At 37.3% G+C, this 25,024-nt stretch overlaps 1 protein-coding gene across 1 annotated transcript in view; it reads left to right on the top strand.

The window, feature by feature from the left end:
- The window catches only part of Rpn11 (regulatory particle non-ATPase 11), an 87,897-nt gene that overhangs the window by 31,631 nt on the left and 31,242 nt on the right, over positions 1-25,024 (top strand). Inside the window, exons 4-6 of the mRNA XM_090385343.1 lie at positions 4,372-4,491; positions 14,897-14,967; positions 22,850-23,000. Of these exons, the coding sequence (XP_090241469.1) occupies positions 4,372-4,491; positions 14,897-14,967; positions 22,850-23,000 (342 nt within the window). The remainder of the gene's footprint in view (positions 1-4,371; positions 4,492-14,896; positions 14,968-22,849; positions 23,001-25,024) is intronic.

Raw genomic sequence — 25,024 nt, 5'->3', positions numbered from 1 at the left:
AAGAATTCCATTTCTATCTAAATGATCCTGATTTCCAACCTTCATCATTGCTTTCATGATTTTTCCATACTATTGAAGTTAAACTGACTGGTCAGTAATTTCCCTCTTCACTCTTAGAACTGCCCTAATGTATTGAAGATACACTGACACGTTTGCAATCCAACCGAACCACTTCTGAGTCCAATGATCCTGTCATAATTAGCCTCAATGGTTCAGTGCACTCAATTGCTGCCTCCCTTAAGATTATAGGGTAGATGCCATCAACCCTATGAGCCCTACTGGCCTGTAGCCTTGAAAGTTTTTTCATTAAATAATCATGTGAAATTTCAACATCATTAATTACATATTTTTAATCTTCACTCCCTTAATTTCTCTTTGATATAAAGGGTTTTTATTCTGTAAATGCAAAGTAACTGTTGAGTTCATCTGCAACATCAGCTGGGATATCTAATACTATCCCATGTCCATTACATAAGGGTCCGATCTAGTTTGTCATCCTCTTCTTTGCATTTGTATATGTGAAGAATTCCTTATCCCCACTCTTTGCGAGTAGTTTCTCATAATCTGCCTTTGCCAGCCTAACCTTTTCTTTGGCTATTACAGATTAATTTGTAGCTGTTATAGGCTTCAGTACTTTTTATTGTTCTGTAACTTTTCCATGCCATCACTTTTCTGTTCAAGTTATATAGCAACTTCGTTATTCATACAACTTGGAATCCTCTTCACGGAGTATTTTTTTAATGGTATATGCGCATTCAAGGTTTCTGTGATTAATGTTTTAAAGGTATACCGTAATTCAATTATATTCTCTCTTCCGATATCTACCCAGTTAATAGAGGCCATGTATCACCTTAAGGCATCGTAATTTCCTTTTCTGAAATTATTCCCCATTCCTTTGCCTTTAACTACTGCTACCTCTCTCTTCATTGTCCACCATAGAACTCTGTGATCACTTCCTGCTACTGGTTATTGTACTGTCAGCCCTATTATGTCATCTGGTTCATGGGTGATGATGAGATCTAGAATATTCTTTTCCCTAGTTGATTTAAAAATTTTTCTCCCCAACGTAGAGTTTCCTTTCCATTTGCTCCAATCAATTAGAGGCAAATTAAAATCACCCATAATAAGACATTGAAACTTACTTGCCCATTCCATTTGCATGGCAGAAGCCCTCAGCCCTGATGACAGCAGCACGCCGTTGAGGCATTGACAAAATCAATTTCCGAAAATAATCAACTGATAGTTCGTGGTTCCAAACATGAATTATGACTTCCTGAAGTTCACAAAGGGTCTTTGGTTTCTTTCTGGCACTGCAGATTCCACGCGATGCCAACAGTTCTCTCTAGGATTCAGATACGGGCTGTTTCCTGGCCAGTTAAGAGTTGTAATGGACCATTCTTCCAACCATTTTTTCACCTGTAACAAAATGTAAACACATTACTGTTGAACTTTTAATGCAGAAATGAAGCTAACATAACTACAGAAGTGCCTATTTACACTTTTCGCCCGATGACAAGGAGCAGAGTTATCCTGAAAGATGCAGTTACTTGGCAGGTTGAAATGGTCTCTAATGGTTGACAGCAATTTGCCTTCCAATATAGCCAAGTATTCATTGGCAGTTATGGAACCTTTTATAAACTGTGGGTGACCTCTGCGATATGAATGCATCCCCATATCATTTGGCTGGTAATTTCACTGTAGACACTATACAGTCTGGATGGTATTCTTCACCACATCTATGGCGAATCGTTTGTCTCCCATCAGTGCCATGCAGGTTGAATTTCTCTTCCGAGAAAATAACTGATTTCCACTGTTTGGTGGTGGTTGTTGTAATTTGGTTTTTAGGAGCATTAGCAACTAAGGCCATATTGCTCTGGGGATATGCGGTGGTCATTCCCTGACCTTTCCGCATCCTCCGTATTTGGTGGTCACAGGCTCGAACCCTGATCTAATCAAGAAGTGTGCGCTACCCACTGCTGCTCCTGCCCACCTGGCTACAGAGGTGCCCCACTGCTTGGAGGTTGATTTGACATGTTCCTTACACCAAATTAATCGGGCCTTTTTCATTTTTTGTGTGAGGAGGGACTTCTTCTTAGGACGACGGGCTACAAGTCCATTTTTGAAGAGGCATCTTCTGACTGTTACTGCACTTGCTACCACTTTTTGATTTTCTTAAATGACATCGATGAAGGGATAGTGGGTGTGATGTCTAAATTTGCAGATGATATAAAGATTAGAGTAGTTAATGATCACTGCCAAGCAGAGCAGAGTAACCTAGTAATTCTTTAGAGTAACCTAGATGGACTTCAGACTGAAGAACAGTGGCAGATATGCTTTAATTCACCAAAATGAAAGGTCTTATACATGGGGAACAGCAACCTCAAAATAACTTATACACTTGGTGGAGTTGAACTGAAGTCTGTAGTGGAAGAAAAACACCTTGGAGTTATGATACGGTCATAGAGCATTTTAGACAGGTTGCAAGGAAGGCCCATGGTGTTCTATCAATGATTTATTGAACATTTGCTAGTAGAGATAAGGACATCATAATCCCATTATATAAAGCTATTGTTAGACCACAGTTGGAAAACTGTGTTCAGGTATGAAGACTTCAGTGAAAAAAAAAAAAAAGACATCGAGCATCTTGAAAGGGTCCATAGATGGGTAACTTGCTTGGTGAGATTGGCAAAAGGGCATGCATGTGAGGAAAGGCTTTGAATATGTAGGTTGCACAGCTTGGAAATTTCCCTGACAATAGAGTCTTCTAATAAAACTAGATCACCTTTGACCAGAGCAATCTGCACATGTCTATTAAAATATATGTGACTAAGTGTGAAAACAATTCTTGGATTGAGGGGAAGTCCCATTGGACTGAAGATGTGTGATTGTATTTCCAATTCAAAAAGGTACATCAAAGAGCAACATGAGAATTACTGACTTGTTAGATTGACTTCTCTTCCAGGGAAAATAATGGAGTCACTGGTTAAGGAAGTAATGCAAGACAGTCTAGACCAGAATGCAATTATATTTATGACACAAAGGAATTGTGTCGTGCTATAGTATCTAAGACACAATGACCCAGTGCAAAAATAATTTTGTCATAAAATACTTAAATTTCTGAAATGCTTTTTGATACTGTTTGCATGTAAAAGACTACTGTACAAGTTGGAGTTGTGTGGCATTAAGGGCAAGTTACTGCTATAGAAAAAGTGATGGTTAAGTGGGAAAAGATCAATTTGTTATCACTGGACACTGTTCTTTGGAGCCCCCCAGGGCCCTTTGTCTTCAGTATTTATTAACGATATTGACAAAGACATATCAGGCCTGTTGTCTAGGTTTGTAGATGATACAAAGTTTGGCAGAGTAATAACCGTAATGGGTACTGCATATAGGTCTGGAAGTCATATTTGCAGAAGGATGTGAGTCTGTTGGAGCAGGTATAGAGAAGAGTAGTTAGATTAGTTGGGGGGGGGGGTACTTTTACCAGCAAAGACTTCAGTTCTGCAAATTGCAGCATCTGGAGGTTGGACACTGCGAGATCTCATTGAGTTTAACATGAAGGATTCGATTAGTGCTGATAGAATCCTTTCTCTTTCTCAGACAAAACTTTTAAGTTGATAAAGGAGCACACCATTCTGAAATCTTATTGTTTTATTGTTCTTAATCCAGTTTTTCCTTTATTGCTTTAACTTTTTTAAGCTTGTTTTATAATTTTTATATTTTATTTTTTAAATTTTGTATTTAATTATATATGTTTTATTTGTAATAAAATTCTTTTTTTTTTTTTTTTTTTTTTTTGTAGCATGCTCTCTTATAACAATATTACTCTTTTGTTTTTTACATTTAGAGCATCATTCATTATGAATTGGTTAAAAATGGTCAGCTCGTAAACTACTCTTATTATTATAAAGGGGTTTGATTTGAAAGGAAATAAGAAAGATGAGAAAATGCCATCAGCTGTTATCATGGTGGGGAAATTACACACACACATACAGTGAATTTTCCAAGAATTTTTAGCCCAAAAACATTCCTGTGTTTCCCTCACTTTCCGTGCCTCTTATAATTCATGTAGCTCACAATTAGATCTCTAGCAGTGCTTCTAGAAGTAGCAGGAGCATTGGGATACTTCCATATCATTAGAATTCATGGATCAGACTATATATATAAAATAGCGCTCTCTGTCAATATAAAGGACCCTTTTTTTTTTAGTCAGTCCATATTTCATAGAACAGAATTTATTTGAAATGCTTTGTTATGATATGAATTAAATATAAATTATGAATTTTTATCATGTTTCTCTTGAAAATACCACTAAATATATTGAAATCAATAATTTCAACCACATATTTTCTGTTTTGCTTTTTGTTTTAGATGTTAAAACATGGACGTGCTGGAGTTCCAATGGAAGTAATGGGCTTAATGCTTGGGGAATTTGTTGATGACTACACGGTCAGGGTCATTGATGTTTTTGCAATGCCCCAATCAGGAACTGTAAGTATATGTGGACATCAAACCCTATAATTTCAAATTAATGGCTTTAGTTATTATGCTGTGAACACTTTTACAGTTTTCTGACAGTTGAATTTCTCATTCAACTATTCTTTTTGTTTTTTATGACTCAAGTTTTCTGATTTCATAGACCGAAAAACACAGGAAAAAAATTAATAACAAATTAAACTCTTTACATGATTTTAGTTTGTATACATGTTTTTTCAGAGCAACTTACTTTAGTACTTTTGTCCATTTCAGCAGGTGATTAATGCAATGAAAATTTATAAATACAAATGGAGTGGATAAGCAGATATGTATATTTTCCATAGATAAACTGAGTCTCTCATACCGTAGCAGTATATTTCATAATCAGTTACGTGACTGCTTTCAGCAGCCATCTAATCTGGATTGACTGGTGAATGTTTAAGGCATAATTCTTTGTTTCAATCTTCTATATTTCATTTACCAGCTGACTTTTTGCAAGTTTGGAAGATAAGTGTCATCTAGTTTTCTTAAAATCCACATGTGCACTGAACTTCCCTATTCATCATGCATTTCAAAACTTCTTTAAATACCAACCTCCATCTCATACTGACTTTTAGACAGCTGAAGATTATATCCGATATCCAACTCTTTAGGTTTTTATTTATAATTCTTTTGATATTTTAATTTTATCACATTGAACACTGATGCAAGTGTTTTTTTTTCTGAATCTTATCAGTTTCAATTTTCATTCATTTTAATTCTTGTCCTTTAAGTTCATGAAACCACACAGATCAAGATGTATTATTCTTTATTGTTGTATTATCCAAGAGGTATTACACTTATTCTTGATGAACAGTATAAGTTTTACCTCCTGTGTGGCATTTCTGAGATTAATACATTAAATTCATACAGGGGAAAAAGAATATTCTTCACCTCACTTATTTTTTCCAATAAAGATTCAATTGATATTGAGAATTTTTGCATTAAGGAACAGTGGTCATAATTTATTAGTGTGGAACATCAGTAACATTTGCTAAATCAGTTGTTCAAAGAAATAATTTTAGAACTACTAATCCTTTTTATACTTATTCAAGGATTATTCAAAGCCTAGACAAAAATGGAGGATCACTGAATTGAAGTTAGTGAACTGAATAGAAAATACATATGTATAATGCATGTCTTGATGATATCAAGAGAAGTTGAACAATATAGCAAGTAAAAATTTATCTACAATAAAGTTATTTAGAGAGTAAAATATTCAAATCCATTATACCCATTTACAAATCTGTAATACTATGATATTACAGATTTGTAAATGGAAAGCTATCAGAGCCTTCCATCCACCATTTTGTTCTGTGCTATCCTATTCTCTGTTAGATTTAGGAGTGGTAGCAAATGCAGAGAATATCTAATTCTCTATTAGATACAGGAGTGGTAGCAAGTGCAGTAACAGAGGACTCCTCTTCAAAGATGGAATTGTAGCCCGTCATCCTAAGAAGCCCCTCCTCACACAAAAAATGAAAAAGGCCCAATTAATTTGGTGTAAGCAGCATGTCAAATGGACTCCCCGGGAAGCAGATATGACACTGACCTGTTGTATTACCTGCAAATAATGATTGCATGTGTTCATAGATTGAAACAATGTTGGGAGTTAACATGTTCAGTGTTGCCTACGTGCCTCCCACATCTCTCAGCAGCAGCAAGACAGTTATAGTGTGAGTAGTACGTATACAGTGTATCTGCATATGTATTGCCATATTTTACTTAGCATAGGATTGTTGAAATGTATAAGCAGAAGCAAAGGAAGTGTCTGAATTACCGTGATAATTTCTGCTATGTATATGGACAGATTACAACAAAAGCTCGGAGGAAGAATGGCTACAGCATTATAAATATGCACACTCTTTATACTTTGGTTGCAAGATTAGTGAACAGGACAAAACTTGGGCTCCTCATATGTACTGCACCACAAATCTGAGGACATGGGTAACTAAGAAAATTAAAAGCATACCCTTTGTTGTTCCTGTGGTGCAGTAAGAACCACATTGACAGTTGCTAATTCTGCATGACAAAAATATCAGAGATGCTCAGAAAAAGCATGCACAGCATCAAATTAGCATTAGCATTAGTAGAGGCATATGATGCAAGAAAGCAAGCTTATGCAGCATCAGCCAAAAAAATAAAAAAAAACCACTCCCATTTCACCCCTCCGTCTGTTCGAAATACCTGTCTAGCCGAGCCTTAAATTTATTTAGGCTATCAACTTCCACAACAAGGGATGGAAGTCTGTTCCACCAACCAACTACCCGCTGGCTAAAGGCAATTTATGCCCTCTCAGGTGATTATTCTGAGCAAGAGGAAGAATCCCATCAGCATTAAGCATACTCAAACCATTCAAGGCTTTATACACCTCTATCAGATTTCCTTGCCAGTGTCTACTCTCAAGACACTGTAATTTGCAAAACTTAAGCTTTTCTTCGTAAGAGCAACCCTTTGTTCCATTCACTAATCTTGTTGCCCTTCTCTGTACTCATTCCAGTTGAAATGAGGCCTCCAGACCTGTATGCAGTATTCAAGGTGTGACCTGACCATTCCCTTATACAAGGGAATAATCACCTCCTTATCCCTGCTAGAAAAATTCCTGTATATCATTGACAAGATACCATGAGCTGTTGCAGCCCGTCTGCACTGCTCAGAAAACTTCATATCTGCCTGCACAATTACTCCCAGGTCCTTTTCATTCTCTACCACTGTCAGTGTAGTACCACAAAGTTGATACGTTGCTCTGGGGTTACTGTTGCCCATATGTAGTACTTTAGTCCACGATGAGCAGTGTCCATTGATTACCACTCTCTGTCTTCTCCCCCTCAACCATCCCTTTATCCATAGCAGCAATTTGCCTCCAATGCCATACTGCTCCAATTTGTGCAGCAGTCTTCCATGTGCAACAGTATCAAAAGCCTTTCTAAGATCCAAATATATAATATCAAAGTTATTCTTTGCATCCAGTTCTTTTGTGACTGCATCATAGTATACAGTCAAATTGGTCAGGCAAGATTTTCCTTTAACAAAACCATGCTGTGTCTGAGCTATAACTGAAGTCTTGTCTAGATGATCCTGCAGTGCTTCTTTAAACAGTGCCTCCATTGATTTTCCTGGAACAGAAGTTAAACTCACAGGTCTATAATTACTTGTGTCAGCCTTTGATCCTCCTTTGTGAATTGGGGTCACATTTGCACATCTCCAGTCTATGAGTACCTCTCCTGAGTCCAAAGAAGCTCTCATAATTATGGCTAATGATTTGCTTACTTCCTTTGCTGCCTCCTTTAATATAACTGGATAGATCTCATCCACCCCGGGTGCCTTTTTTATGTTTATCCTCAACAATTTCTCCTCCACTTTCCTCTCAGTTATTACAAAATCATTGAGCTCACTGCCAGAGTTTATTTCACCTCTGGCATTCCCTACCTGAATAACTCCTCATGTGTGAATTTAGATGCAAAATACTCGTTTAGTTTGTTAGCCACCTGAGCAGGAACCTCAACTGTTGAACCGTCGATATCAAGTGGACCAATCTGATTCATTCCTTTCCTTCTAGAGTGTACATAGGTAAAGAACTCTTTTCTGTTTTTCTTTGCATCCTTTGCCAAGAATTTCTCATAATCTGCCTTTGCCTGCATAATCTCCTTTGTGACTTGATTACATACCAGCTTATATCTATCATGGGCTTCCATGTCACCCATTAATTTATATGTATCACATGCATTTTTCTTCTCTACCATGTCTCATTAGTTCATCTGACATCCATTTAGGCCTAAACCTTGAACAATATTTCTTAGTTGGTATGTAAAGCCTAGTAGCTTCCAAGATTTGAATGCTTCCCGTTTTGAATTTGCTGTTGGTAACATCATCAGTTGATCCCACTGTATAGAATTTAAATACTGTCTCAGACCATCGTAGTCGCTTCTGCAAAAGCAAAAACCCTTCCCTTTACCCCTGATGGTAGTTACCTCTTTGAATAAATCCCACTTCAGCACACTGTGATCACTGCCACCTAGCGGTTCCTTTATCTGCAGATTCTTAATGCATGAAGAATCACTACTGATAATCAGATCAAGAGTATTACTTCCTCTAGTTGCCTCCCAAACATGCTGATGTAGAAAACAATCATCCAATAAATCCAAAAAAGCCTTGCTAGTGTGTGAGTGACCAACCCACAAATTCCAGTCAGTATCTGGGAAATTGAAATCCCTCCATTATAAGGCTCTCTGATTTACTGGTCCACTCTATTTCCCTGTACAGTTTCTTATTATGCTCATCAGAGTCATTAGGCCTATAGCACACTCCTCTCAATTTTGATCTCCCAATGCTAATGTCACACCAAACTGACTCAACACTGCACTGTCAGCGATGTCGACTGGCTTCACTTCCTTGGATTTTATGTGTTTTTTAACTAATAGCATAACCCCTCCTCTCTTCCTATCCTGTCTATCCTTTCTGTACATATTGTACTCCCCAAATTCCAGTTCTGCATTCCTTATATCTGTATGACACCACGTCTCTGATATCCCAACAATATCTGCCTTTGATGTTCTGAGCAATACCTCAAATTCATCATCCTCAAATATCCTAACGTATCATCTGCAGTCAGGTTTGTTTCATACGTTGAAAATCTGCTAAAACCAGATTTCTAAAGTCAGGAAGGAAGCAGTAATGAATATATTGAGGATTCTTGTGTTGCACACTTTGCTGAACCATCCATTAATTGCTAAGAAGGTAACTACCAGAAAAGTACAGAAACATTTTACAAGTTATTCCCTTCAATTATTTTCAAGGGGATAACTTTTAAGGTACTAAATATTTCATTACAGGAACTCCTTGACTTAAGTAATACTCGACTTACGGAAATTTGGCTTTATGTAAGTTTTTGGCAGTCGGCATAAACTTAAAAAAATCGTGAAAATATATTTTGCAACTAGAGGGAGGAATACTCTTGATTTGATTATCAGCAGTGATTCTTCATGCATTAAGAATCTGCAGATAAATGAACCTTTAGGTGGCAGTGATCACAGTGTGCTGAAGTGGGATTTACTCAAAGAGGTAACTACCATTAGGGGTAAAGGGAAGGGTTATTGCTTTCGTAAAGGCGACTACGATGCACTGAGACAGTATTTAAATTCTATACAGTGGGACCAACTGATGATGTTACCAACAGTAAATGCAAAATGGGAAGCATTCAAAGAACTTATCTTGGAAGCTACTAGACTTTACATACCAACTAAGAAATATTGTTCAAGGTTTAGGCCTAAATGGATGTCAGATGAACTGATGAGGCATATGGCAGAGAAGAAACATGCATGGGATACATACAAATTAACACATGACACAGAAGCCTATGATAGATACAAGTTGATCTGTAACCAAGTTACAAAGGAGGTTAGGCAGGCGAAGGCAGATTACGAGAAATCTTTGGCAAGGGATGCAAAGAAAAACAGCAAAGAGTTCTTTACTTATGTAAACTCTAGAAGGAAGGGGATGAATCAGATTGGTCCACTTGATATCGATGGGTCAACTGTTGATGATCCTGCTCAGGTAGCTAACAAACTAAATGAATATTTTGCATCGACATTCACACATGAGGAGTTATTTAGCGAGGGGAAAGCCAGAGGTGTATTCAACTCTAGCAGTAAGCTAGAGAATCTTGTAATAACTGAGAGTAAAGTGGAGGAGAAATTGTTGAAGATAAACACAAGAAAGGCACCTGGTGTGGATGGGATCTATCCAGTTATATTAAAGGAGGCAGCAAAGGAAGTAAGCAAACCCTTAGCCCTAATTATGAGAGCTTCCTTGGACTCGGGGGAGGTACCCATAGACTGGAGATGTGCAAATGTGACCCCAATTCACAAAGGAGGATCAAAGGCTGACACAAGCAATTATAGACCTGTGAATTTAACTTCTGTTCCAGGAAAATTAATGGAGGCACTAGTTAAAGAAGCACTGCAGGATCATTTAGACAAGACTTCAGTTATAGCTCAGACATAGCATGGTTTTGTTAAGGGGAAGTCTTGCCTGACCAATTTGATTGGATACTATGATGCAGTCACAAAGGAACTGGATGCAGGGAATAACTTTGATATTATATACTTGGATCTTAGAAAGGCTTTTGATACTGTTGCACATGGAAGACTGCTGCACAAATTGGAGCAGTGTAACATTGGAGGCAAATTGCTGCTGTGGGTAAAGGGGTGGCTGAGGGGGAGAAGACAGAGAGTGGTAATCAATGGACACTGCTCGTCGTGGACTAATGTTATTAGTGGAGTCCCTCAGGGCTCAGTGTTAGGTCCATTATTGTTTTCTGTATTCATAAATGATATTGATGATGGTATATCAAGCTTAATGTCGAAGTTTGCAGACGATACAAAGGTAGGCAGGGTTGTCAAGGACACTACTGACACTATGCTGCTGCAACAGGATCTGGAAAGGATGAGCAGATGGTGGCAAATGAAGTTTAACATTGACAAATGTAAAGTACTACACATGTGAAACAGCAACCCCAGAGCAACGTATCAACTCTGCGGTATTACACTGACAGTGGTAGAGAATGAAAGGGACCTGGGGGTGGTTGTGCAGGCAGATATGAAGTTCTCTGAGCAGTGCAGACGGGCTGCAAGAGTAGCTCATGGTGTATTGTCAATGATATATAGGAATTTTTCTAGCAGGGATAAGGTGATTATTCCCTTGTATAACGCAATGGTCAGGCCACACCTAGAGTACTGTATACAGGCCTGGAGGCCTCATTTCAAGAAGGATGTAGAGCTGCTGGAACGAGTACAGAGAAGGGCAACAAGATTAGTGAATGGAACAAAGGTTTGCTCTTACGAAGAAAGGCTTAAGATTTGCAAATTACAGTGTCTGGAGACTAAGCACCAGCGAGGTGATCTGATAGAGGTGTATAAAGCATTGAATGGTTTGAGCATGCTCAATGCTGATGGGATTCTTCCTCTCGCTCAGAATAATCACCTGAGAGGGCATAAATTCAAATTGAGGAAAGACAGATGTAGGATAGACGTGCGGAAATTTGCCTTTAGCCAGCGAGTGGTTGGTTGGTGGAACAGACTTCCATCCCTTGTCGTGGAAGTTGATAGCCTAAATAAGTTTAAGGCTCAGCTGGACAGGTATTTTGAACGAACAGAGGGGTGAAGTGGGAGTGGTTTTTTTTTTTTTTTTTGGCTGATGCTGCATAAGCTTGCTTTCTTGCATCAAATACCTCTACTAATGCTAATGCTAATCCTCTAGGAATAAATAGAGGTATTGTGAAAATATTGTAATGTGAATCCAATAACACATTTTTTTTTTTTTTTTTTTTTTTTGTAATTCGTTTCCAAGTCCTTGGAAGTTGAAAATTTTGCTATATTACTAAGCTATTTATGTCTCTAAAAGGTCATTTTTATAATAGAAACTGTACTACCCTTTCATTGTTATCATATGTTCCCATTGTAAGAATTAATTTTGAACGCGTTTGTGATATTTTTCTAAAGCACGTTTCTGGAGATCACAACCATAAAACAAAAACGATTTGCACTTTCCAGTTTATTGGGCTTTTCTGTTAGTGCATCTAATTATAAACGGGTAATAAACTCGATCTTATTGCATTTGCAATAATACCGATAACTGAAATTGTGTGGGTTTTTAAGCTATTATGGCGAAATAAGTTCCCCTTCACTGAAATCTTCAATCGTATAAAAAACAAATTTTCAGAAACTTCTCTTCATTCCTATATTCATAATACAATGATGAAGGGAAAGCAAACGACGAAAAGTGCAATTGGTGGCAGTGCTAGGAAACGAAACAAAATTGATTTAGAAATGAAGATGAAAATGATTAGGAAGTACTTTTTTCTTTTTTTTTTTTTTTTTTTGGTAGTTGTTGGCGCATAGGCTTCTGTGGCCATAATGCACCTCCCAAGGTTTTTGCAGTACTTTGATCCAAGCCCGAGGCAGGAATCGAACCCGCAACCTTTGGGTTGCCAGGCAGGCACTTGACCCACCCAGCTAGCCTGGTTGGCTGATTAAGAAGTACGAGGCAGGACAAAAGTTTGTCATCTATTGCAAGGGAGTTAGGTCTTGCTGCTTCAACAGTGAATTCAGTAGAAGTTCAACTCTAATGTCAACAAATATCTTCTTTCTTCTCAATCTCCAACCCAAGCATGGTTCTAATTACTATAAGTTCTAATACCTCTCGTGTTTGGGGTTTTCATAAAAAAAAAAAAAAAAAAAAATTATATATATATATATATATATATATATATATATACTATTTTAAAGGACAGCGTGCTTATAAAAGAACATGTCAAAGGATCAATGCACTTAAGATCAACAGTGATAGCAAAACAGCGTTCACATGCTATATCGAAGATGGAACCACTGTTAATAAATAACATGGATGGAAAATCAGATTCAGAAGAAAGCGAGTGCCCCGAGCCTAATGACCATTCAAGCAAAAGCAACAAGTATTTATAAAAGATATTAAGGATAAGTATGGCGAACCCCAAGCTATGTTCATGGCAAGCAACAGGTGGTTTTATAGGTTCAAGCATCGCGCTGGTTTCCACAACGTTAAAGTATGCAGTGAAATCACTAGTGCCGATTCTGCAGCTGCAGAGAAATTTTGTAATGTGTTGGAAAAAAATTATTGATGAAGGCAGCTATTCAACATAGCAAATTAACATTGACGAGACTGCTCTGTATTGGGAAAAAAAAAAAAAAAAAAATGCCAGCTCGAACGTACATTGCCAAAGAGGAAAATACAATACCAGATTTCAAGGCGTCAAAAGATAGAGCCACGCTCTTGCTTGGGGCTAATGAGCAGGAAATTACAGATTAAAACCACTGCTTTTGTACCATTCTGGAAATCCTCGTGCATATAAGGGCATCAATAAAGCCACCCTACCCGCACATTTCCAATTGAACCAGAGAGCATGGATAACAATATCTCTCTCTTTGAGGATTGGTTTAAATGCTGATTCATTCCCGAGGTTGAAAGATATTGTAAAGACAACAACATTCCTTTCAAGAGTTTGCTTCGATTAGATAATGCTCCTGGACATCCTATGCATCTAGATGATTTCAATTTAAACATGAGAGTCATATTTCTACTGCCAAACACGACTTCACTCATCCAACTTATGGATCAGGGTATTATTTCGAATTTAAAAGCATACTATATACGCACAACATTTGCTCAGGCATTGTCTGCAGTAGACAGTGAGAAAAATTTTACGTTATTAATTTTACACATTATTAGTTTTACACATTTCATCCATCCTTTGCACATTTTTTTTTGTTATGTAAGACTCATGAATGGTGTTGCTTGGAGAGAGAGAGAGAGAGAGAGAGAGAGAGAGAGAGAGAGAGAGAGAGAGAGAGAGAGAGAGAGAGAGAGAGGGTTAAAACAAGTATATAAGGTACAAGTAATAAATATATAATTGTAATTAAACTTATAGTGGCCAAGTTTAGAGCTGGATGAGTAACACCCAGATTTGTCTTCCATTAAAAATCTAATGGACATTAATACAATGTAAAAAAAAAATAAATCAATCTGTTTATAATGAGCTTATTTCCAAAGGTGTTTGCTCTCTTCTTCAAGAGGAGTGTTTCCATTTACAATGGGTTTCCTCAGCCTACAAGTTATTTCTTGTTAGGAATTTTTTCCCGCTATAAAGTGCGGTTCAAGGTGTCTTGGTCGGTTAAGCCTCGGGCTGTCATGCACTCCCGTACTCCATCCATCCATGTCCTCCTAGGTCTTCCTCTTCTCCTTCTTCCAGGAGGTATCCATTCCGAGATAGCCTTTGGATATCTGTTTTCTTGCATCCGTTTTACATGTCCATACCATGTTAGACGCTTTTCTCTGATGGTGTCAATAATAGAGTGGTGTCAATAAAGGTGTTTGCTGCCTCTTTAATTTCATACTTAGTGTATGAGAGCATGGGAGGGCTGAGAAATTTTTTGTTTTTAATTATCAAAATCATGCTTATTACTTGGAAGCCTGAATCCAAAAAGGCCAGTGAAACCAATGGCCTTCTTGGATTCGGAAATTCAAGTTCAATTCAGTCATTAAATAAATCACATTAAAGTTTAAGTAGTCAGGATATACATATTTGCTTTATCCCAGAGATTCTGGACAAAGAATCAAGATTAATATACCATACAATACTATGCCACCTACCAATCCTCCATTGAATTGCAACTATGAAATCTAGTGATCTTTGATTATACCGAAACAATATGAAAACTAATCCATAGTATAAAACTGTGTAATAATAAAAATGCCTAGTGCAAAAATAAATTGAATAAATTATTATAGTTATAATTATTTATATTGGTTAATTATTTTTCAGTGAATATAATTTAATTTTTTTTAGGGTGTGAGTGTAGAAGCTGTTGATCCAGTATTTCAGGCCAAAATGCTTGATATGTTAAAGCAGACAGGAAGGTATGTTATTTTATTTGCAAATTAATGTACCAACCTAACTTATGCAAGCAAAATTTTTTGCTAAAACTGGGACTGATCTGCAAAAAAAAAAAATAAATAAAATAAAATAAAGTGGTTTTATTTTCTAATAAGTGTAGTTATTGTGACATCGTTGGGAATTTTGTTGATGTATTCGCTTATAGCCACTACAGAAAAGTAATTCTCTGGAATTTCTTATTTGTATATTGAGTTCTATAGAGTAAATAGTAATTTATCTCATCTTAATTTTCAATTAGAATAGCACTGAAAAATTTAGGAGAAAAAGCATTATGTTAATGAATTTTGTATCTGTGTGAGCTGTATTAGTGCACCACTTCATTTTGTACATTGCCGAAAAAAAGTTACTAAGTTTGCCAAATGCATCAGTGTCATGAGAAAAATTGCTATGAATTGCCTCAGTCTCATACTGTGAATAGCATAAGTTGAAGCATATGGCGAAAGAAAGCAATGTGCCTAGTCTCCAGGCGCTGCAATTTGCAGAAATTAAGCCTATCTTGGTACGAGCACTCCTTTCTTCCCCTCACTAATCTAGTTGCCCTTCTTTGTAGTCATTCTAGCAACAACTCTACATCCTTCCTAAAATGAGGCCTACAGTATTGAAGTACACATTATTCAAGGTGTGGCCTGACCATTGCCTTGTACAATGGGATAATCGACTCCTTATCCCTGCTAGAAAAATTCCTATATATCATTGACAAGCTCCATGACATGCTCTGGCAGCCCATCTGCACTGTCCAGCGAACTCCATATCTGACTGCACAATTATCCCCCCCCCCCAAGTTTTTTTTTTTTTTTGCTCTCCACTCCCCAGAGTGTAGTACCACACAGTTAGTACATTTCTCTTGTGTTACTGCTATCCATATCCAAATACTTTGCATTTGTCAATGTTAAACTTCAGTTGCCACTTCTCAGCCCATTTGCCCAACTTATCTAGATCCGGTTGCAGTAGCATACTGTCTTTACTGTCATTAACAACCCTGCCAACCTATGGATCATCTGCAAACTTCGACATTAAGCCTGATATACCTTCATAAGTATCATTGATGAATACACATAACAACAATGGGCCGAGCACCGAACCCTGTGGAACTCCACTAATAACACTAGTTCACGAATAGCAGTGTCCATTGATTAACACTCTGTCGTCTCCCACTCAGCCGTCCCTTTATCCATTGTAGCAATTTCCCCTTAATGCCATACTGCTCCAATTTGTACAGCAGTCTTCCATATGCAACAGTATCAAAAGCTTTCCTGAAATCAAAGTATATGATATCAAAATTATTTTTTGCATCCAGTTCCCTTATGACCAAATCATAGTATCCAATCAGATTGGTTAGACAAGACCTACCCTTAACAAACCTATGCTCTGTCTGAACTGTTACTGCAGTCTTGTCTAGATGATCCTGCAACTCCTCTTCTTTAACCAGTGACTCCATTATTTTCCCCGGAACACAAGTTAAACTAACAGGTTTATAGTTACTTGTGTCACCTTTTGAACAACCTTTGTGAATTGGGGATACATTTGCACACCTCCAGTTCAAGGAATCTCATAATAATGGCTAATGATTTGCTTACTTTCTTTGCTGTCTCCATTAATATATCTGGATAGATCCCATCCACCCCAGGTGCCTTCCTTTTAACTGCAACAATTTCTGCTCTCAGTTATTACAAAATCAATTAGCTCCTTGTTAGAGTTTGATAAACTTCTGGCATTCCCCTTCTTAAATAACTCCTCGTGTGAATGTAGATGCAAAATACTCATTCAGTTTATCAGCTACATGAGCATGGTCATCAATAGTCAAACCATCTATGTTAAGTGGAGAAATCTGATTCATCCCTTTCCTTCTAGAGTTTATATAAGTAAAGAACTATTTGCTGTTTTCCTTTTCCTTTACCAGAGATTTTTCGTAATCTGCCTTCGCTTCCCTAACTGCCTTTATGACTTGATTACAGACTAGCTTATATCTGCCATGGGCGTCTGTGTTGCCTGATAATTTATATGCATCCCATGCATTTTTCTTCTCTACTACGAGCCTCATTAATTCATTTGACGTCTATTTATGTCTTGAACAGTATTTCTTAATTGGTATGAAAAGCCTAGTAGTCTCCATTAAGTCCATGAAGGCTTCCCATTTAGACTTCACTGTTGGTAATATCATCAGTTTATCTCACTGTATAGAATTTAAAAACTCTGAGACCACTGTAGTCACCTTTACAAAAGCAAAAGCCCTTCCTTTTACCCTTGATGGTAGTTACATCTTTCAGTAAATCCCACATCAGTACACTATGATCACTGTCACCCAGTGGTTCCTTTATATGCAAATTCTTAATGCACAAATAATAACTTCTGATAATCGGATCAAGAGTATTATTCCCTCTGTTTGCCTCTCGAACATGTTGCTGTAGAAAACAGCCATCCAATAAATCCACAAAAGATTTGGTAGTGTTGTGAGTGTTCCAACCCACAAGTTCCAGTCAATATCTGGAAAGTTAAAATCCCCCATTATAACACATTTTGATTTACTGACCCCACTCTACTTCTCTGCACAGCTGTTTGTTGTACTCATGAGAGTCATTAGGCCTATAACACACACACCCACTCTCATTTTCCCTTTCCCAGTGCTTTTTTCACACCACACTGACTTAACATTGCATTGGCCTCCAATGTCAATTGGATGCACTTCCTTAGATTTTGTGCTTCTTAACTAACAGTATAACCCCTCCTCCCTTCCTGCCCTGTCTATCCTTTCTGTACACATTGTACTCTCCAGATTTCAATTCTGCACTGCTTAATGTGTGACACCACATCTCTGATATCCTAACAGTATCCACCTTTGATGTCTTGACCAGCACTTTTAACTCATCAAATATATTGACTATACTCGTAGCATTGGTGTATATGCAAGTATACATGGTGCCTCCGTAGCCAGGTGGGCAGGAGCAGCAGTGCGTAGCACACGCTTCTTGATTAGACCAGGGTTCGAGCCTGTGACCACCAAATACGGAGGATGCGGAAAGGTCAGGGAATGACCACCGCATATCCCCAGAGCAATACGGCCTTAGCATTAGCATTAGCAGTAGAGGCATTTGATGCAAGAAAGCAAGCTTATGCAGCATCAGCCAAAAAAAAAAAAAAAAAAAAAAAACCCACTTCCACTTCACCCCTCTGTTCGTTCAAAATACCTGTCCAGCTGAGCCTTAAACTTATTTAGGCTATCAACCTCCACCACAAGGGATGGCAGTCTGTTCCACCAACCAACCACCCGCTGGCTAAAGGCAAATTTCCGCACATCTATCCTACATCTGTCTTTCCTCAATTTGAATTTATGCCCTCTCAGGTGATTTTTCTGAGCTAGAGGAAGAATCCCATCAGCATTGAGCATGCTTAAACCATTCAAGGCTTTATACACCTCTATCAGATCACCTCGCTGGTGTGCCTAGTCTCCAGACACTGTAATTTGCAAAACTTAAGCCTTTCTTCGTAAGAGCACCCCTTTGTTCCATTCACTAATCTCGTTGCCCTTCTCTGTACTCGTTCCAGCAGCTCTACATCCTTCTTGAAATGAGGCCTCCAGACCTGTATACAGTACTCTAGGTGTGGCCTGACCATTGCCTTATACAATGGAATAATCACCTCCTTATCCCTACTGGAAAAATTCCTGTATATCATTGACAATACTCCATGAGCTACTCTTGCAGCCCGTCTGCACTGCTCAGAGAACTTCATATCTGCCTGCACAACCACCCCCAAGTCCCTTTCATTCTCTACCACTGTCAGTGTAGTACCACAGAGTTGATACGTTGCTCTGGGGTTGCTGTTTCCCATGTGTAGTACTTTACATTTGTCAATGTTAAACTTCATTTGCCACCTCTCAGCCCATCTGCTCAACCTTTCCAGATCCTGTTGCAGCAGCATAGTGTCAGTAGTGTCCTTCACAACCCTGCCAACCTTTGTATCATCTGCAAACTTGGACATTAAGCTTGATATACCATCATCAATATCATTTATAAATACAGAAAACAATAATGGATCCAACACTGAGCCCTGAGGGACTCCACTAATAACATTAGTCCACGATGAGCAGTGTCCATTGATTACCACTCTCTGTCTTCTCCCCCTCAACCACCCCTTTATCCATAGCAGCAATTTGCCTCCAATGTCACACTGCTCCAATTTGTGTAGCAGTCTTCCATGTGCAACAGTATCAAAAGCCTTTCTAAGATCCAAGTATATAATATCAAAGTTATTCCCTGCATCCAGTTCTTTTGTGACTGCATCATAGTATCCAATCAAGTTGGTCAGGCAAGACTTCCCCTTAACAAAACCATGCTGTGTCTGAGCTATAACTGAAGTCTTGTCTAAATGATCCTGCAGTGCTTCTTTAACCAGTGCCTCCATTAATTTTCCTGGAACAGAAGTTAAGCTCACAGGTCTATAATTACTTGTGTCAGCCTTTGATCCTCCTTTGTGAATTGGGGTCACATTTGCACATTTCCAGTCTATGGGTACCTCCCCTGAGTCCAAGGAAGCTCTCATAATTATGGCTAAGGGTTTGCTTACTTCCTTTGCTGCCTCCTTTAATATAACTGGATAGATCCCATCCACCCTGGGTGCCTTTCTTGTGTTTATCTTCAACAGTTGCTCCTCCACTTTACTCCCAGTTATTTCAAGATTCTGTAGCTTACTGCTAGAGTTGAATACACCTCTGGCATTCCCCTTGCTGAATAACTCCTCATGTGTGAATGTCGATGCAAAATATTCATTTAGTTTGTTAGCTACCTGAGCAGGATCATCAACAGTTGACCCATCAATATCAAGTGGACCAATCTGATTCATCCCCTTCCTTCTAGAGTTTACATAAGTAAAGAACTCTTTGCTGTTTTTCTTTGCATCCCTTGCCAAAGTTGCTAATGCTTCTAAAAACCAAATAACAAACAAACAAACAAGTAAGTATATATGCACTTGTTCCTACTCTTAGTTACTCTAACACAGTCCATGTATTTACTTGTTCCACTGTGACTACCAAAAGTCCTGCAAATCCCTTTGTGCCTTGTTGTGTTCCAGGCTGCTGCTGCTCATTCTAATACAAGCAGTGCAAGAATCACTTTCGCCTCTGCCTGCGGCCACTGTTAATCTTTTAGTCCCTGTTCCCCCCCCCCTTAACTAGCAGTTTTCTGACCCACCTAATACTGCCTCGATAGCATCAGCAAATATTCTTGCACCCTTTCTATTTAAGTGTACCCCATCCCTGTAGAAGCAATCTCTCCTGTTAACAAACACTGACCACACTGAAAAAAAATTCTAACCTTGAGCCTTGGACAGTCTCTCCAGGGCCGAATTGATTGACAAGCCTCTCATCATATACTCCCTATCGTGTCTGGACAGAATTGCATGCACTTTCAAATTCAATCCTAACTTGCAACTTTTTTTCAACATTGATCTGTACTTTAATTCAGGTTTAAGTACAGGTCAATGTACCTAAATATTGACCTGACTTAAACATTGATAGCTTACTCTTAAGATCATTAGTACCAATGTGTATAACAATATCACCCAAAGTGCCCTTAAAAGATGATATTTGCTCTACAACATAATCAACTTTTGCCCCTGGCAGACATACCCTGGTCCTGTTCGACCTATCCATTTTTGCATAATATATTCCCTGTCTCCTTGACAATAGATACACAGGAGTGAGCTCTGGCATTGAGTTGGGCAGTTGAGAGCTTAATGGGCCCCTCATTAATTTCTTTGAGGACATCTACCCTACATCTCAAACTCTGACACCCATCAGAACACTGAGTTGGCACCTAATTTCTTGACACTATAGGCACCTAGCACACACAAAGGCATCTTCCTCCTTGGCTAGATCATATCCTGTTCCAGAAATGTATGCACACATATTTTTTGAGACTGTGATACGTTGGAGGATTGCCCTCTTCATTTCTCCCCCCAGCCACAGCACTCCTGCTAATCTGTGATCGTTGTTTCGCAGCTCTTGTCTGGGTCATGATTTCCATTTAAATACAATTTAATTAACAATGAAATTTAATAAGATTAATAAATTTCATTGATTAATTGATAATACTATACTAAACTAACAGATTCCTAATACAGTGCTACATATTACGCTATTTTGTATCGACTACAACAATGGTGGCAAGTTCAACAATATTAGCGCCAATACTGGTACGAGCAGTGAGTTGTAACTTACAAAAATCACTAGTTAAATTTAAAAAATAAGCCAGCGAACACTACTAAGCCTGTTTAATATCTTTGTAGAACACAATGTAGTATGTTAATTAATGAAGAATACGGTAAAAATATCAAAACTACTTATCCCTTTTCAGCAGCCAAAAATCCACTACTTGTTCTCTTCTTCTCTTCCACTACCTCAATGCCCTAATAAATAGTACAGATCTAAAAGAAGCATATTGTTCTTTTATTCATAATGCATGCCACCTGAATAATACACTATTTCGGTGGCTGTTTTGATGTTTTATTAGCATCTTATGTAGTGCAGTAAGCATTAGATGAATATAATATGAAAAATGGTAAGGTAATAAAAGTTACTTTTAATATCCAAAAGTTAACAGTTTATTAGAATAATTCAAAGAAGAGAGACTTCCATACAATAAGAGAAATTATGTACTAGACATACCTGCCAATTCTCCAGATGGAGACTGTCTTTTTGACACCTTCAGTATCTCAGAATCCTAACATATTCATAGCAATGAACACTCCGGGTGTTCATTACAATGGCGAATCCATCTTTTTTTTTTTTTTTTTTTTTTACTTGATTTCGACCCTTCTCCATCTTTTTTGCAGAAAAGTAATAAAACAATGTTAAAATCAGAATTTTTTAAAAAATCTGCAAATTTTTTCTTATTAAGAAATATATCTGTATAAACATTTGAGAATAGTTTGTTGTAATTGTGTGGGTAAATTAAAAAAAGAAAAAAAGTCAGCAAGTTTTTCATTACTAATGCAAAACCTGCAGAATAAAAGAGAGAGAGAGAGAGAGAGAGAGAGAGAGAGAGAGAGAGAGAGAGAGAGAGAGAGAGAGAGAGAGAGAGAGAGAGCATCATCCCAGGGATGATGAGCCACATTGCCCAGGGACTACATGATATTTGCTGTACTTCTCATATCATTGAAGAGATTAAGAAATATTTTGCATTATTTAGTTTTTACCCCAATGCAAATATGAAAGAAGAAAGAATTGATGTATAATAGTCTCCTTGTACATAGCTATGAGCAAACTGGGTTTACGACTTAGTGCATTGATCTCATGTTGTGGAGGCACTTCATCTCAAGTTGCCTTGGTATTTATTTAGAGTGTATACCACTACCCATGCCTGGGTTTCGATCATTGTTGGGATTTTATCGGTGGAGAGGTAGGCATTGTGAAGAGAGAAATAACCCAATGACAAGATGTATCCACATGAGGTCTATGCACTAAGTAGCAAGCACCCAGTTTTCTCACAGCTATGTACAGAAAGTGACTATGCCTGGTATATACAATGATTTAGTATTAGCTGTATGGTGCAAAAAAGCACTGGACTTTTGCTGCACCAGTTAAAAAAAAAATTGTCAGCATAAATACACATGGAGTCCACGTCAGGTACACAATCTGTGTATTCCTCAAAATGTCATTGTTAGAAGCTGCTAATTTTAATTATATGGTATTTATGTTTATTTATAAAACTTTTATAAATTGTGACTCGATATTATTAAAGAAGTTTAAATCATCAATGTACAAAAAAAAAAAAGCAGTTTTGTGTATCATGCCCAACCTCAAAGTTCTTTCAGAAGATTCATATATACTGTCGTTTTCTTTATGATTAGGCCAGAAATGGTGGTTGGCTGGTACCATTCCCATCCTGGATTTGGCTGCTGGCTGTCTGGTGTAGATATCAATACACAACAGAGTTTTGAGGCATTATCGGAAAGAGCTGTGGCTGTAGTTGTTGATCCCATTCAGAGCGTAAAAGGGAAAGTTAGTATGATTTTTTAATGACTTCATATGATTGTTTTTATAATGTTTCTGAATAATTTTTTTTATTAATTTGCTTGTTTACTGTTGAAATTTAAGTTCAAGGATATTTCATTACTGGGCTTAATTTAATTTTAAGTGGCCTAAGTTAAATACAATAAAAATAACTTTTTACTACTGATATAATCCATTAAGATGAACTTTCCTGTACTGCTGGCACTATCTGTGCAATAACTGTCATAATTCAATCACTATATGGTCTTCTATAAACAAAGTATGGAATTATACCTTTCAGATATTTTCTTAAATATTTTCTGATAAAAGCAAATATTTGAATTTAAAATTCCCATTTTCAACACCACTGTTTCATCAGTAGTTAGAATTTTTCTACTTCTTCCTCTATCCTTTACATTTTAATTATTCTGGTAAACTGTCCTCTAACTAAGTATTTCTTAAATTTATTTTATTACTAAAAGAATTCAAGCTGTGTTAAAGGAGTGCATTAGTAGACATGAAGACAGTTCACACTAAAAACTAATTTTTCAGTATTTTGAGAGTAAAAGGGGTTTCTGTTCTGTGTTGAAGTTACAGAAGATCACATTTGGGGTAAAGTATTGAAGAGTCTGTTGCAAAGTTTAGCTGCATATAATTAATATAGGATAGTTGCTATTTATTAAAAAAAATTAAAATTGGCAATGGAATTATTTTTGATCAAAGTGGAGGAGATCAACAGGATTGGCAGATGGAATGAATAAGTGCTTTTGAATAATCTTTACAGTTATATGTGTAGGGTAGTAATTTTCTATGTGTTGGGGTAGTAATGAAACAGGCCTCGTTTTTTATTTTATTTATTATCGTTTTTTTAAAGTCGATATTTAAGTAAAATAAAGAAGAAATTATTACTCCTACATATTATAAAAGTGCAACAAAGCAAACAGAATTTATTTAAACAAATAATATTTTCTTGAAATAATTTTCAGTGAAATTCATTAGAATGAAATTTCAGTACAGCAAAATGATTTGTGCAGCCCTTAGAAATCTGTTATAGTGGGATTTTACTGTAGTTGAAATCAAATCAAAATTTGTAAGCTTTATATCTGTTTAGTTTCAGTCATGGAAAGAGTTTCCTACTCCTACCAAAGACTAGGTGCTAGAGTTCTAAGTTGCTAAATATTTTAAATTATGCAGCATCACTTGAGTGTGTAAGAATCTTCTATATGTGTAAAAGTCAGACACCACCAAGACAGCTTTTTTAAAGCTTACCGGCTTCTCTTCAGCTGGTTGATGGTCTCAAGTGCATGCTGAACTGTGAATAATGTATTTTCTCAAATCCAAGCAATGTATGGAGGTAAAACTTCTGTTTTAAAACATGTGTCGTTTTACATTTAATCCCTAGAATTGGACCATATTTGCTGTATGTAGCACAATACTATAAGATTGCAGGGAGTAGTCAATGCAGTATGGAAATCGTATCAAAATTTGTATGCCTTGCTCTGGTGATAACTTATAGAGACTACCTAATTTGATTTTTTTTTTTTTTTTTTTGTGGAACAGTGATTTTAAATGTTTCTCACCAACCACGTATTAAAATAAGACACGGAAACTGGAATTTTAAAAAAACTGTGTTTACTACTATATATTTACAATTAAAATAACTTTACAACTAAAAAGACTAAAATACATAATATATATATATATATACATCAAATAAAATACATTAAAATACCGGGTTAAGAGCGATAAAACCGACTGTAGCTTTCGAAGGCTCCTTCAGCAGTAGCTTCTTTGTACTGCGGTGCATCTTAAGTACCAGCAGGTTCACGGTCTAAATCACTTGTTTCATCGCCACGTGTTCTATTCTCCTGTGTACTGGGACCGGAAGTGGCTCGGGAGCGTGTCATATGAAATCGTTCATCCCTTCTGAGAATCATGGCCTTAAAGAGGGGATAAATCCGCAAACCTTTGTCTCTATTGATGTTCTCTGTCGAACTAATCCGCAAACTCTCGAGCCACTTCCGGTCCCAGAA

This window comes from Mastigoproctus giganteus, chromosome 11 (genome assembly GCF_048544385.1).
Source record: "Mastigoproctus giganteus isolate SK-2022 chromosome 11, ASM4854438v1, whole genome shotgun sequence".
In the NCBI taxonomy this organism is placed as follows: domain Eukaryota; kingdom Metazoa; phylum Arthropoda; class Arachnida; order Uropygi; family Thelyphonidae; genus Mastigoproctus; species Mastigoproctus giganteus.
The sequence above is the reverse complement of the archived record's forward strand: the minus strand, read 5'-3'. Positions and strand labels throughout refer to the sequence as shown.